A 14,776-nucleotide genomic window follows, 5' to 3' on the forward strand; every position below is an offset into this window, starting at 1 on the left:
TTTGCAAATACTTCCTCTTCAAGATGAACATAAACAGTGTCTTTTCACAGGTGGTACACAGTAATTGTTAGAGTCCCAAACACAATTTAAAACAGGGTACTGAGCATTTGAGGTGTCAATTTTTCTTGATAAATCTATGATGAGCAAAGACGGAGAGAGTTCCTTCTGGTATACGAGTTGTATGCAATCGACCAGATTCATCCAAACCATCATCTATACAAAATGGAGAGAAGGAAACTAAAGCCACGAATCGATAATTGCTACACTTAGCCAACTGAAAGAGCATATGCATATTTTAAGATGGCAATGATGAATCACTGAACATGACATTTTAATATTAAATTTAATTTTGATTTAAGGTAAATTTATTACAAGTGTATCAATTTAAGGTAAATTTATCACGGCTGTACTAGTTTGGATTTTTTGATGGCTCAAAAATTAATTTAACGTAAGTTTATCATAAATGTTACCAGTTTTGGATAAATTTGTCATAGATGTACCAAATTGTGGTAAATTTGTCACAAGTGTACCAGATTGGATAAATTTATCACAAGTTTATCAGATTAGGATAAATTTGTCACAAGTGTACTAATTTGAGACTTTTCGTGATATTTATTTTTTTCACGTGGACTTGCCACGTTAACCTTCACATATTGTCCAATTTAGCAATTTAACGGCAAAATTTGACGAAAGGTAAAGGATAGTAAATTCATCTCGCATGTACCAGTATAGGATTTCGTGGTACTAAACCTATATAAAGCAACACAAACTTCTTTATAATATAGAATAAATGAAATAGAGAAATTTAAAACAATAAGAATCTTCAAGGACATCCTTGATGGGGAGAGTTACAAAAAATGGTAGAAATTTTAATTTGAAAAATTAAAGCTCATTAAAACTATTCATTATTAAGCAAAAACTTTTCTTCATCCTCTAGCTTTTATGTTTTGCTCTTTCTCTATCTTTTATTAAGCATATTTTCCAAACATATGCTCTGTTTTTTTTTTCCCTTCCCCTTTTCCAAATTTTTAAAATTGCCCTGTAGCAGCAGCCATGTTAGAACGGTTAAGTTAATTAAGCACAAAATGACTCGATCAGAGAAATTACAAAATCCGACAGCCTAAAAATTGAGAATTCAAGGACTTAATTGGACAAATCACATATAGCAAGGACCAAGCATGAAATTGACCTTTAAGACAATAACAAGTAGTGAATCATGCTTCTCAGCAGGCCTTATCTACCTCGTTACTGGTAGGGCTACTGGAACAGCATCTAGAATAGTTGATCTAACCAGAAGTTCTATCCCCACCAAACCCTGTTCTCAGATGTTCTATCTGGCTAAGATGACTAACGTCACCCGCGGATTTTAAGACCCAGTTGTCCCCATCAGACAAGTGGAAAATGTTGAGAGAAGTATTCAGGAACTTCACAGGATGTTTATTCGGGCAAGCCCGCGCATGAAGTGTTCGGAGTACACCACCATGAGTGACCGCAACTACTCGCTCTCCTGCACAGTGAAGAAAAGTTTTATTTGCAATTTCTGTCCCCAGCTTAAAGTGTATAAAATTTATTTAGTAGTGAACAGAAGGCGCATTTAAATGATGGTTGACATCGCCGATGTCTTTCTTCTGCTATAACAAAGCAAGCAAACTGAAGAAAGGGCATTGAAAAAGCAAGGAGCATCAGTGAAGTCTTACAAAGCATTAAAATGACAACTAAAGCTGTTCACCAAGAAATGTGATGCTTAGTTTTCAATACTGAAAAAGGTAATCCCGGAAAACTACTAACGGCGCATTTAGGTTGGTAGAACACTTGACAATTCCAGTGAATAAGCAACATAAATAATCCCTTTACCTTTGTGCTTCATGCTGATGTTCCGCAAAGATGTAGTGCAGCGCTGATAAACCTGATCAATACTTTCACCACCACCCTGCGTGCAGAAGAAACAACAGAAACACTCATCAGACATTCCACCTGTGAAGCAATTTTTTTTTTTTTTCATCGAAACTTATGAAGCAATTTAAACCCTCAAGACTGCCAAAATCTTTCTCAATAAATGTTTATCTTGCAATCCTTTGTTTCCATAATGCCCAACATAAGACATGCGAGCTGCTATGTTTTGCAGATTAAAAGAACGTGTAAGATATGAGTCCATTAAACAGCCAAAAGAATGGAACTGGAATTCTTATGGCTGTGCATCCAACATATAGTAAATAACACATTATCTGTACCATTGAACAACTCCAATGACAAAAACTATGAATCTTGCCACATTATGCATAGTTTCCATATTGAAAGTTAGTGGCAAAATGAAACTTGACCAAAGGCAAGTTCATTTTGTCGAGCTCAGTGCAAATTAAAACCCACCGGAATTTCTTGATCTGTCTTCTGCGATCGAAGGGCTTTATAGGCTTCAGGATAGGCACTAGCTGCAGCATGTGGCTGAAGGCCTTGAAGCTCCCCAAAATTTCTTTCCCGTAAACCCGGATCCTTGATAACCTAGATTCTCATTTGAAAACAACATGCAAGATATTTCAGAGGACCCAATCATTAAACGAACTGTTTGAATGATCCCGAAAAATTCTAACCCAAGAATGATTTTGAAGTCATCCATCACTACAAATGGATAATGCCAAAATTCATGAGTAATTCTCATAAGCAGTATGCCAGATCAAGAACGGTCTCACTACATTCATACCTCCAGTCCACCACAAGCTGTTGCAATCAGTTTTGCCGTCTCAAAAGCTCGTTTTAGGTCAGATGAGTAGATTGCAGAGATTTTACATTCTTTGGACAGCCTTTCACCCACCTTTCAGGAAGATGTTAGTAAACCAGTTGGCAGTCCAAAGAAAGGGATGACATAGCACAGAAAATACTCACTGCAATTGATTGCCGCCTCCCGATTTCATTCAATTCGACATCCAGAGTTCCCTGTTAAAGGTCGTGCAATAAAGCAATTTTAAGGTCAATAGAAAAAGAAGCAGAAACCAGTTCTTAAACAACATGCATGAGATGGCAAATATCGGCACAATTAGAGATACATGTGCTTAAACCTGCGCATAAATGCGAAGAAACCAACACCTAGTAATGCTTTCTCTCTAATTCTATTAGGCATGTCCTATCATGCAGTGAATATCGATCACTCAATCACAAAAGCTGTAACAGAGGATAGGAGATCGTAGCGGTACAGTGTACATATTCTTTGCCATTAAATCTTCTCCGTCATCTTTTGGGATCACCCTGAATGTTACCTTTCTGTCACAGGTTCCAATTTTATATAGGAAAAGAGAAGTAGGAAAATCAACATAGTATTCTCAAGCAAAGGCTTGTACTGGTAAATTCACAATGCAATTACAGATACATGGTAGCCGAACTCAGCTACATAACTTGACAAGAACTGATATCAATCGCCAAAATGACTCCTCTATCAACTAAACATTCGCATCGTATCCTGTTGGTTTGTCATATAATGGGCAAAAAAAAAAAACCAGTGTACTACATGCGCCTTTTACTTAATGATAGGCAACCAGCAATTTCTACAAAACTAGTAGGCTAATAGAAAACCTGAAATCTTCCATCAGCATTCCAGTCCGTTTCACCGTGACGCACGACAACGATTTCAGCATAGTCGACACCACTTGGAACAGATGGAGCATCGCCACCGCAATCCATATCAGCAGCAACCCTGACAGATAACCCGGGAAAAGAGGCTACTGGTTAACCTCACAGACATGAAGACATAAGCTACCACAAAATCAGAAAGGTAAAACATCAAAAGACGAACATTAAACCAAACTTAAGACGCCCAGACAGTGATACTGGTGTGGAAAATGGTCCGAAGATATCCCCAAACAAGGGAAACGAAAGAAACAACCCCGAAAGTCAACTCAATCGATTGGAACAATCAATAGATCGTTTGCTTTACTAAAAGCGACTTCTCAACATCACCCACATGACAAAAAAATAAAAAAAAGAAAGCACACCCACAAATCAAAACCGCGCTCACAGTTCCAGAGCTTTTCGTTATCCTCCATATTTCGCGGAACCTCACCACGTACAAAGAAGAAAAGGTCGACGAGAATAAAGGACAGGGTCAGACCTCGAGTTCGAATCCGACATGGCAGGCTCGCGTTTTGGCACTAGACCTTGCGTCCTCGATCGCCGTTGAGCGAGTGACAACGTGCGAAGTGTTCTGGCAAACAATCGACGTCGACCCATTAATCTCAATGGGGTTTCCGAATATTTTATAGCCCAATACGCCTTCGCCTCAGTCTTCCCGCCGTGTGGTCTTCGTCTTCATGATCTTTCGCAGACAAGTTCATAGATGACCGATAACGGAAGAAGCACAAACAAGGCACCTCTTTCTCCATGGCCTCAAGGTCTTCGCCTACCCCTACCCGGTGCCCACCCAACCAGACCAAATGCTTCTGGAACAAGGAAAAATATTTCCAAGTAGCGTAAACTTGGAGCACGACTGAACTCGACACTATTAAATTTCTGAAGTTTTGGCACTTCTGGACTTTTGCAGTTCTAGACCGTTTGACCATTGATATCTCTCCATAAATGCCTGTTTTCTCTTGCTTCGCACGACTTCTGACGACTCCGAATTTCTGAAGTGTCGATCTAATATTCGAGTTTACAATAATCGCCCGCTCCTCTAGCTTTTTACGATTATATCGATAATAATCCAGCAAAAGGATATTTTATGAGTGAATATATAAAAATCTAAATTTATCGAATCACTCATGTTATGAGAAGAGGTTATAATTAGAGTTGCCATTATTTCTAATCCTTTTACTACGTCGTTCCCGTGATGTCACTTTTAGGTTGTGCTAACCTTTTCGTAAGGAACGGGGCCTTGACAGCAAACATCATCAACACCAATTTCACATTGTCGGGTTGGTGGCGGCACCGACTGATATTTTCGTTGATATTAGGGGCGAAAGCTAAGGTAGAAGGATGGGTAACGTTCTTTTTTCCACTGTTAATTTCTCTTTGTTAAGCGGAATTTACATTTTTCTCCTTTTTGAATAATTAAAATTACCTTTTAAGCAGCCATGTCAGAATAGACAAGTTAATCATGGTCAAAATGGCTTGATTACATATCACATAAACCGAGGATTCAATAGCACCAATTGAAAAATCAAGGACTTAATTGGACAAATCACATAAATAAAAGAACCAAGAATGAAAATATCTTTAAGACGAAAACAAGGGAATAACTCATGCTTCTATGCAGGTTTTGACACCTAGTATATGTTAACGCGTTATATGACCCAAAAAGAGATAATAACACAATTGGTCCTTTCACTTTTGCTCGATATTCAATTTGATTTTTGAACTTATACTTTTATTCAGTTTGGTCTCTGTACTGTTTTGCCAATTCCATGTAAATAAGCATGCGACATTAGCAACCCAAGGTATGCAAGGAGATAACATCAGGTGCATATTATATGTTATTCTAATTCAAGTCAATTTCACTTAGAGAATGACGTAAATAGGTATTCCAATCTTGGAGAGGTTAAATACCTCATTACAAAGGGTAGGAAGGAAGAAACAAGATAATTCATTTCTTCAGTCGAATTAGCACCTTAGTAGGCTAGGATTAGAGGTGTCAAACGGGGTGGGTCAGATTAGATTTGGGTTGGGTCGAATATGGTTCGATCCATATTGATCTATTTAACTCGTTTTGACCCATTTTTATACAATACAAATTTAATGACCCGACCCATACCTAACCCATACCCGATCCATACCCAATCCATATTTAGTTGTTCTAATAATTTGATAAAAAAGATGATATTACTAAAACATTTTTATGTAATACAAATTTGGTAAATTTTTTTAATTTTTTAAAAGATATTTTTAAATTTTATTTTATTTTTTTCTTTGTTCCTCCTTCCTCCTCCCTCCGATGTCCGCAAGTCCTCCTCCCTCCTCCATTCGCAACTCTCCTTTGTCCGCCGATTGTAGGGCTTCGACGACGGCCGCCAACCGACTACGTTCTGGTGACCTATAGCTTGGCTGATCCAAGCGAGCATGAGCTCGCTTGAGGCGTGCGAGCTCGCGATTCTCCAAATCTCGACGACCTCGAGGGAAATTCCAGGCAAGCCCCAAGCTCACCCGAGGCAGGCTTGCTCGAGGCCAAATCTCGGCGAGCTTGGGGCTAGATCCTGGCAAGCCCCGAGCTCACTCCGCTGAAGTGCGGCGAGCTCGATTTTGTCCGGTGGCCATCACGGTGAAAGTAGGCGAAGGTAGTTCTTTTCTCTGTGTTCGTTTCTCTCAATCTCGGTGAAGAAGTGAAGAAGGAAGGAAAGCTGAAAGGATTGTGGACCTACGGGTTTTCCTGCTCAGAAAATATGGGTTAAAATATGGGTAACAGAACTGTGTTTTGGGCCTTAAATTTTTTCAACTCATTTTAAGCCATTTTAAGAGAACGAGTTACGCAGATAAAGTTGGACATCTTAAAACTGAGTCAGAAAATGGGTACATGACCCATTTTGCCAGCTCCGGGTTGCAGCTCTCTCTTTATCCATAACAAAACCTAGCAAGCCAAGCAACAGAAAGAGAAATAGAGAGAAAAACAACTAGGAGCAATTTGCCAGAAACTTCGTGCAATTGCTGAACGGCCTTTCTCAAGAACAGTTCCCAAGGGCATGAACATCGAGGTTGCTGGTGAGTTGTCTGACTTGTTTTGGGTGGGTGGGGGAGACGTAAAGGGCGAGGGCATCGGCAGCATCATGCACGTCGTGGTCGTGAGAGGCAACGGCTTTGGTGGTGTCAGTGGTAAAGAAAGGTGGTGGCAGGCGGGTGGTGTACGAGTACGACTTTTAGGGCCTTTACTTTTTTTTGGTCATATTTGGGCCTTTACTTTAAAGGAAGGTGTTTGGGTCACTTCAGTTTTGCTAAATAGGCTTGAAGATGCGAACTTGTGTATAGAGGATGCAATGTAATGTGATGAAACTTATGAAAACTCGACGCATCAAATGCATTCCTGCTTGTCAAACACATAATACTCAAGAACAAACCTATAAAGAAAACTGCAAATAATAAACCAGTATGGTATTAATCAGATATAATCACCAGTACCTCAACTTACTAATGCATCAGTCAGACTTAACAAACAGAATTAAGTGGCTGGACACAGTTGTCTATGTCAAGCAATTAGTAATTATCTGGGTACTTCTAACAATGGGGGCAACCCAAACACTTTGGTCGAGAGACCATAGGATAGGAATCTTCTAAGCTCATCGAGATAGATAACACATGTCGCTTGAACAATCAACATATGCTATCTCTCAATTCTTCCCACTGATTTTGGTTCTTCCCGTTCCTCATTATTTGTAAGCTACTGGAACAGCAACGAGCATAGGCAATCTAGCCAGAAGTTCTATCCCCACCAAACCCTGTGCTCAGATGTTCTGTTTGGCTGAGATGACTAACATCACCCCAGGATTTTAAGACCCAGTTGTCCCCATCAGACAAGTGGAAAATGTTGACAGAAGTATTCAGTACCTTCCTGCCAGACCGTTTATTTGGGCAAGCCCGCCTATTAAGTGATCGGATTACACCACCATGAGTAACCACTACTATTCGTTCTCCTGTGCAGTGAAGAAAAGTTTTATTTGCATTGTATCAGTATTCTTCAGTAGTGAAGAGGAAGCGCATTTAAATCATGGTTGAGCATCAGTAAAGTTTTAGGAAGCATTAAAACAACAATTAAAGCTGTTCACCAAATCCAGTGATTCTGAGTTTTCAAGACTGAAAAAGGTAATCCAGGAAAAATTCCTTTAGAGAAGCAATGGAGATTCAAACTGGCAAAATACTACTATTAAATTGCCTGGTCAACACTATGCGAGGAGTCACTTTCATGTATAAAACTACTGACATTGTAAATGGATTAGTGGAACACTGGCACAATCAGGTGAATAAGCAACATAAATAATCTCATTACCTTTGTGCTTCACACTGATGTTCTGCAAACAAGCAGTGCAGCGCCGATAAAGCTGATCAATACTTTCACCACCACCCTGTGTGCAGAAGAAACAAGAGAAATACTGATCAGACAACCCAGCTATGAGCCAATTTGAACCCTGCAGGACAGACAAACTCTTTCTCCATGAATGTTTATCTAGTAATTTTTCTGTAATGCCTAACATATGAGATGCGATCTTTACTATCTTTTACTGATTAAAGAACACGTATGATGTGAATTTATCAAAAAAGCCAAAAGAATGGGACTTAAATTTATCTTGCTGTTTATACAACATATAAAAAATGACACATCATGTGAACCATTTAACAACTGGAATGACAAAAACTATGAATTTTGCAAAAATCCACAACACGGATAGTTCCATCTCAAAGGATAGAGGCAAAATGAAAATTGACCAAAGTCACGTGCTTTTTGTTGAGCTAAGGTAAATCAAAACCCACTGGAATTTCTTGATCTGTCTTGTGTGAAAGAAAGGCTTTGTAGGCTTCTGGACTGACACTAGCTGCAGCACGTAGCTGAAGGCCCTGAAGGTCCCCTAGATTTCTTTCCCGTAGATCTGAATCCTTGATAACCTAGATTCTCGATTGGAGAAAAAAAAAAAAAAAGGAATGCAAGATATTTCAGAAGACCCAATCATAAATCGAATTGTCAGAATAAACACAAACTTTTACAACATTCTGAACTTTCCAACAAATGAAGATAACATCTAATGGAATCTTTCATCTCTACATCACTGTCTAAGATTATAGTATTACATCAGGTTTTGCATTCTGAACTTTCCAACAAATGAAGATAACATCTAATGGAATCTTTCAGCTCTACATCACTGTCTGAGATTAAAGTATATATCAGGTTTTGTATTATCAGATGAATAAGGCCAAAATTCATGTGTAATTCTCATGATAGAATGCCAGATCAAGAATGTTCTCACTACATTCATACCTCCAGTCCACCACAAGCAGTTGCAATCAGATTTGCTGTCTCGAAAGCTCGTTTTAGATCGGATGAGTAAATTGCAGAGATTTTACCTTCTCTGGACAGCCTTTCACCCACCTTTCAGCGAAAACAATAGAAGAAGGAGATAAACATGTTGGTCAGTCGAAACAAAGGGATGACATATCACGGAAAATACTCACTGCAGTTGCTTGCTGCCTCCCAATTTCATTTAATTCGACATCCAGATGTCCCTGTTAAATATAATGAAATAAAGCAAACGAAGATAGCTAGAAAAAGAGGCAGAAACAGGTTCTCGAACCAAATGCATGAGAAGGCATATATCAACACAACTGGAGATATATTTGCTTAAACTCATAAATAAATGCCAAGCAACCACAACAGAGTAACACTTTTTCTCTAATTCTATTGGGCATGTCCTATAATGCTACAAATATTGATCACTTAATCACGAAAACTGTAACATAAATTATGAAACCTTAGACGTAAAGTGTATATATTCTTTGTCAATATGTCTTCTCTATCACCTTTTTGACTCACCATGAATTTTATGTTGCCATCATAGGTTCCATTTTCACATAGGAAAAGAGCAGAATGGAAATAAACATAGTATTGTCAACCAACAGCCATGAATGGCAGATTCACTATGCAATTACAGATACATGTAGCCCATTACAACTACATAGCTTGGGAAGAACTGATATCATTCACCAAAATGATGCCTCTACTGACTTAGCATTGGTACTGTATCTTTTCGTTCGTCACAGAATGGGAAATAATCATAAACTGTACTACATGGGCCTTCTATATCGTAATAGTTAATCAGCAAAATCTACACAATTAGAAAGCTAAAGAGAATTCCAGAAGCACAGAAAACCTGAATTCTTCCATCAGCATTCCACTCCGTTTCACCGTGACGCACGACGACGATTTCAGCATAGTCCACTCCAATTGGAACCGATTGAGCACTGCCGTTGCAATCCAAATCAGCAGCAACACTGACAGATAACCGGAAATAGAATTACTGGCTTAACCTCACGCACAAAAATCAATTGAGCTCACCGATTCCAGAGGTTTTAATTATCCTCCAAAACTCGCGGAACCTCACGACACGTGAAGAAAAAAGAGGACGAAAACAGAGGACAGGGCCAGACCTCGAGTTCGAATCCGACATGGCAGGCTCGCTATTTGGCCCCGCGCCTTGCGTCCGCGATCGCCGTGGAGCGATGAACCAAGTTGCGAGCCCCAATCTCAAGCTCAGGAGCGACAATGTGCGTGGCGAACGCGACGACGAGAACGACGACGAGGAGGAAGAAGGAGGAGGAGGAGGAACCGGTGGAACTAGGATGGACCGGGTGCGCAGTGCGCTCATGGTTTGCGCGAAGCATCGGATTCGTTCTCACCAGCTTGCTTTCTACGCGCCACGAAGCAGATGGGCCCGGTAAACTGGGCCCAATGCTTGTCGTTTCGGTTCTTGTAGTTAACAACGCCCGTTAACTCGTTTTGCGGTTTGTCTGGACTCTCTCTCTCTCTCTCTCTCTCTCTCTCAACTAAAAACTAAAATAGCGTTTGTTTATGGCCCAATAACTAATATTTGTTTAGTCAATAGTATGACGAGACGACGTAATGCATGATTCTAGCCCCGAGCCAAAATGGGTGCGGACAGTGCCCGATCGAGATCGACTCTGCCCCGTCACCACCTCCAACTCCATAGCGTGATGTGGATCACGATTTCGACCGACTGCCTACCTCGATAAATGGCTTCTTCGGCTCATTTTTTTTTCCTTCAGGCGAGTTGCTTGCCTCTCGTTGCGGCGGTCTTGATTATATCTAATTGAAATCTCTGAAAGTACATCTTGTCAATGTGATGCGATCATACCCACTGTTTACAACTACAATTAACGGTTAATTAAAATAGTTTAACATAGCTTGAAAATCAATTTATCGTCTATTTTTATGAGGTGTCGACTGTCGAATATAAAAAATAGGATCTCAATGTATAATTTTAAATTACGTATCGGATGATGCTGGGCACGTATCATCATAGGAATCTCCCCCACTACGGGGTACACGCGCGAGAGGAAAAAACTGAACAAAATGTGTCTTTTTCCAAGAAAACGGGAATGTAGACCTCCCTGTCACATTCATCGCCATCTCCAATTCAAGTCAACATAAGACTTTCCGTTTTCCTTTCATATTTTTTGAATCCCATCTCCTCTATAGTCATAGGGTTACAGAAGCTTAGAGCTTGGTGCCGGCGAACCTTCCCCTCCTCCAATGTTGCCGCTTAGCAGTCCCAACAGTTGGCCCCATCAGCAAAAGGAGAAGCTTTTACTCTGCTCTCGCATATTCTTATTCTCATAGAATTATGTACTTTTCCAAGAAGTAGCTCGACAGAATCAAAGAATAAGACAAACTACCACCATACGAGACTCCGTCCGAAACATCCGCAGCATCCTTCCATGCAATTGCTAGAAGGATATATACGTGTACGTGCGATACATACTATACGTCTCTTAACTGTAATTTATTTCAGATCAGTTGGAGAACTGCGTGTCGTGTTCTCATTCTTCTTAAGCTGAGCTTTTCTCAGTAATGCCCATGGCAATGAGTGGATCTCCAAGCGGGAAGATGGCGATGGTCCTGAGCATCGACGGAGGCGGCATGAGAGGGATTTTTCCCGGCACGATCCTTGCCTTTCTCGAATCCAAGCTTCAAGTAAGAGCATCCACTTGCGCTTGGCGAAAGCTGCAAAAGCTAGTGCGGATTTGATGGTGTGCTGCAACTGTGAAGAGTTTGTCAAGCATCTCATAAAAATTGCGACAACCCTTTTTACGTTCTAGCAGCTGTTAGGAGTCAACATGAGCACGTTTACATATATATATATATATATATATATATATATATATGAATAGTCTTTTTTTTTTTTTTTATGGTGATCATGGCCCGTTGTCTAAAGTTGACAAAATGTACAGGAACTAGACGGATCGGATTCGAGAATTGCAGATTATTTCGACGTAATTGCAGGGACAAGCACGGGCGGATTGGTGACAGCCATGATTTCAGCACCAAATAAGGGCAAATTCTTCATGTCACCTGAACATGCAAAGAATAATCTAAAAGAGGAAAGTGCAATGAAGAAGTGGCTTCAAATGTCTGTGGTCAGATAAGCCAGTAGTATGTCCATGCATTACACGAACGTGAATTCTTTCATTTGAACAAAATTGGAATGTGTACTTTGGGGCTAATTATTTGTTATATTGTATGCCATTTCATTGGAATCTTGGTCTTTTAAATAAAATAAGGGTTGAATTGGTAGTTCATATTATAAATCGAAATTGTAAATGTCGGAACTTGATAATAATTATAAATAGTAATTATTGTTCTTATGTGGTAAAGGAGAATTTTATATGTAATCAACAATATTATTCAAATTTTGAGAGAAGATAATAAAAATCTTCTATAGAAATACTTAATAGGAATAGTTACCAAAAAAAAAAAAAATGCAGAACTTTCGGTAATTGGTAAATTGAAACATTAAAGCTCATTAAACTATTATTCTGGAAAAATAAAACTCATATTACTTAACAAGACAAGCACAAAATCCTAGTTGGAAGCAAAATATATGAGGAGTGCAACAAAAGAACTCATTGCAAGCTGAATTATCAATCCCTTACCTGTCACTGTCCTATGGGCCACTTTTAGAGGCAATCCTCAAGGAAAAACTTGTCATCACATAAAAAAGGTTATGAAGTCATTAGTCTGATAGTCTGACAGATCTGTCCGTTATTTCTGACCACACGATCTCTCAATCAATGAGTGCTTTATGCAAAACATTTATGGTTGATATTATATAGTCTCTGACTGTCTTGTCAGGAAGTATTTCCCAAAAGGTTACTATCAATATAATTACTATGAAAGGAAATGTAAATGATAGAGATATGTAAACTAAGAGAATTTTTGTATCAATTGTCAAGTGATGTTTGATAATTAATCAAACGTATCAAATGAAATCTCTAATGTGTGTTATTCAACTTTCAAACAGTCGCAATGACTTGATCAGTTCAATAAAAAGCTCGGTAGGTGCAATCATGGGGCCAAAGTATGATGGAGAGAAGTTGCGATCCGTAGTCCATGGCTTGCTCGGAGACACCACTCTCAGTCAAACCTTGACCAACGTCGTCGTCCCGACTTTCGACATCAAGTGTCTCCAGCCGGTCATCTTCTCTACTAACGACGTAAGGACCTGAACTCGTTCCTATAGCCCTGATTTCGCCAACTCTAGACAGATATGGATCCTTGTACCGTCAGTTTAGTTGGAATTCCTTATGACTCTTTTTGAGTTTCTTACGATTAATGGGAGACAGGCAAGAGCAAATCCTCTGAAGAACGCGCGGTTGGTGGATGTTTGCATCGGCACCTCCGCAGCTCCCACATACCTCCCGGCGCACTGCTTTGAGACTAGAGATGAAAACGGGAAGACCCGTAGCTTCGACCTCATTGACGGTGGGGTCGCCGCAAATAATCCTGTAAGTGCAAGAATGAGAATGAAGGTCCGAGTATAATGCCATGATACATGAATGCACAATGGGATTACACTTCTATTATTTGCTAAACTTTTCTCAGATGCCCTAATTTGGTGTCTGACTATATGACAGGATAGAACAAGCAAAGCCTTTTTCTTAATTATATAGGAACATTATCAAGTTTCGTTTGTTATAAAGCTTATCACAACCTGTTAATATCTCAGGCCAAAATAAACAAGAAAAGAGAAGACAAACATTATGCAATCTTGTGTTTTGCAGACCCTAGTTGCTCTGAGCCACATTAGGAGAGAGAGCCTCTTGCAAAACGAAGAGTTCAAGTACATAAATCTAAGAGAGACCGATCGAATACTAGTGCTATCACTTGGCACTGGTGTGGCCAAGCATGAAGAGAAGTATAGTGCAGCCGAGGCCTCTAGATGGGGACTCATCAATTGGATCTTTCACAATGGTTTCACTCCATTAATCGATATCTTCAGTGACGCGAGCTCCGATATGGTCGATTTACACCTGTCTACTCTCTTCCAATGCTTAAATTGCAAGCACAATTACCTCCGAATTCAGGTGTGAGATGGATTCCTAACATTGCTTTTCGCTTCATGAAACATTGTCATTGTAGCGCCTTAGACCGGCACATGACCACTGCCTTATTTCGAAATCATTTCACGCGGGTTGCTTCGAAACAGGCTGACACCTTGACCGGAGAAGAATCATCCGTTGATGTTGCGACCCCGAAAAATCTACAGAAGCTCGTGGAAATAGGACAGACGCTATTGCAGAAACCGGTGTCGAGGGTAAACTTGGAGACCGGCAGGTTTGAAGAGATTGAAGGAGAAGGCACCAATGGAGATGCGCTCAGCCGCTTTGCAATTCAGCTCTCTGAAGAAAGGAAGAGGCGAAGACACGCTCAGTCGCTTTGCAATTCGGCTCTTTGAAGAAAGGAAGAGGCGAAACAAGTGGGACGTCATACATCCGGAGTTGGTCTATCGTGATTCATGAATATGAATACACAAATTGCAAACTTATTAACATAATTTCGAATAAAATAATATCTAATTTTTATTTGCTTAAATAGATTGTTCTTGCCAATATATTGTAGAGACCGATTATTTCTCTACGCAACTCCAATTTGCTGGGGGTGCTGGGATCGTGAAAGTTGTGTTCAAAACTCATTTTCATCGCAAAGTTTTGAAAGACTCATAAATCGTGATCAGTTTCTATAGAATAAGTGTTATATCCGTTTTTCATTTGGAACTCTTTATGCATATTCACGAAATAGTAA

At 39.7% G+C, this 14,776-nt stretch overlaps 2 protein-coding genes and 1 long non-coding RNA gene across 6 annotated transcripts; 2 read left to right on the forward strand and 1 right to left on the reverse strand.

Annotated features, from left to right (window-relative positions):
* Nucleotides 1–754: 754 nt before the first annotated feature.
* On the reverse strand, nt 755–10,369 carry LOC115746950 (phosphoglycerate mutase-like protein 4). 4 transcript variants are annotated; one of them, XM_048272178.1, is made up of 8 exons: nt 10,105–10,369; nt 3,565–3,685; nt 2,881–2,931; nt 2,699–2,809; nt 2,368–2,499; nt 1,855–1,930; nt 1,284–1,507; nt 755–994 (listed from the first exon to the last, which is right to left on the reverse strand). In XM_048272178.1, exons 1-7 carry the CDS (start codon nt 10,320–10,322, stop codon nt 1,287–1,289), a joined length of 930 nt encoding a protein of 309 aa, XP_048128135.1. In that variant the 5' UTR covers nt 10,323–10,369; the 3' UTR covers nt 755–994; nt 1,284–1,286. The 4 variants fall into 4 exon arrangements, with proteins under 4 accessions (XP_048128135.1, XP_030538798.1, XP_030538796.1 ...); XM_030682938.2 differs by lacking the exon at nt 10,105–10,369 and adding an exon at nt 4,100–4,438; XM_030682936.1 differs by lacking the exons at nt 755–994; nt 1,284–1,507; nt 1,855–1,930; ... (2 more) ...; nt 2,881–2,931; nt 3,565–3,685 and adding exons at nt 7,032–7,601; nt 7,955–8,030; nt 8,437–8,568; ... (1 more) ...; nt 9,133–9,183; nt 9,828–9,918 and having other exon boundaries at nt 10,105–10,340.
* Nucleotides 2,400–8,741, forward strand: LOC115746956. Its single transcript, XR_007196825.1, has 3 exons — nt 2,400–2,561; nt 4,066–4,070; nt 8,649–8,741. It is a non-coding gene; the product is annotated as an uncharacterized LOC115746956 (long non-coding RNA).
* Nucleotides 10,370–11,510: 1,141 nt separating the features above from the next.
* LOC115746951 (patatin-like protein 2) lies at nt 11,511–14,507 on the forward strand. Its single transcript, XM_048272180.1, has 6 exons — nt 11,511–11,668; nt 11,926–12,095; nt 12,996–13,188; nt 13,318–13,479; nt 13,756–14,058; nt 14,181–14,507. Exons 1-6 carry the CDS (start codon nt 11,546–11,548, stop codon nt 14,427–14,429), a joined length of 1,200 nt encoding a protein of 399 aa, XP_048128137.1. The 5' UTR covers nt 11,511–11,545; the 3' UTR covers nt 14,430–14,507.
* Nucleotides 14,508–14,776: the final 269 nt, after the last annotated feature.

Source organism: Rhodamnia argentea, chromosome 11 (assembly GCF_020921035.1).
Source record: "Rhodamnia argentea isolate NSW1041297 chromosome 11, ASM2092103v1, whole genome shotgun sequence".
Taxonomy (NCBI): Eukaryota; Viridiplantae; Streptophyta; class Magnoliopsida; order Myrtales; family Myrtaceae; genus Rhodamnia; species Rhodamnia argentea.

Excerpts from the sequence above, each read along its gene's own strand:
- LOC115746950 (XM_030682934.2), bottom strand. The coding sequence starts at position 10,322 with ATGAGCGCACTGCGCACCCGGTCCATCCTAGTTCCACCGGTTCCTCCT. Across the intron at positions 9,184-9,827 it reads ATGCTGATGGAAGAATTCAG|GGACATCTGGATGTCGAATT; the intron begins GTTTTCTGTGCT and ends TATATTTAACAG. Across the intron at positions 8,031-8,436 it reads AGACAGATCAAGAAATTCCA|GGTGGTGGTGAAAGTATTGA; the intron begins GTGGGTTTTGAT and ends TTCTGCACACAG.
- LOC115746951 (XM_048272180.1), top strand. The coding sequence starts at position 11,546 with ATGCCCATGGCAATGAGTGGATCTCCAAGCGGGAAGATGGCGATGGTC. Across the intron at positions 13,189-13,317 it reads TCATCTTCTCTACTAACGAC|GCAAGAGCAAATCCTCTGAA; the intron begins GTAAGGACCTGA and ends AATGGGAGACAG. Across the intron at positions 14,059-14,180 it reads ACAATTACCTCCGAATTCAG|GCTGACACCTTGACCGGAGA; the intron begins GTGTGAGATGGA and ends GCTTCGAAACAG.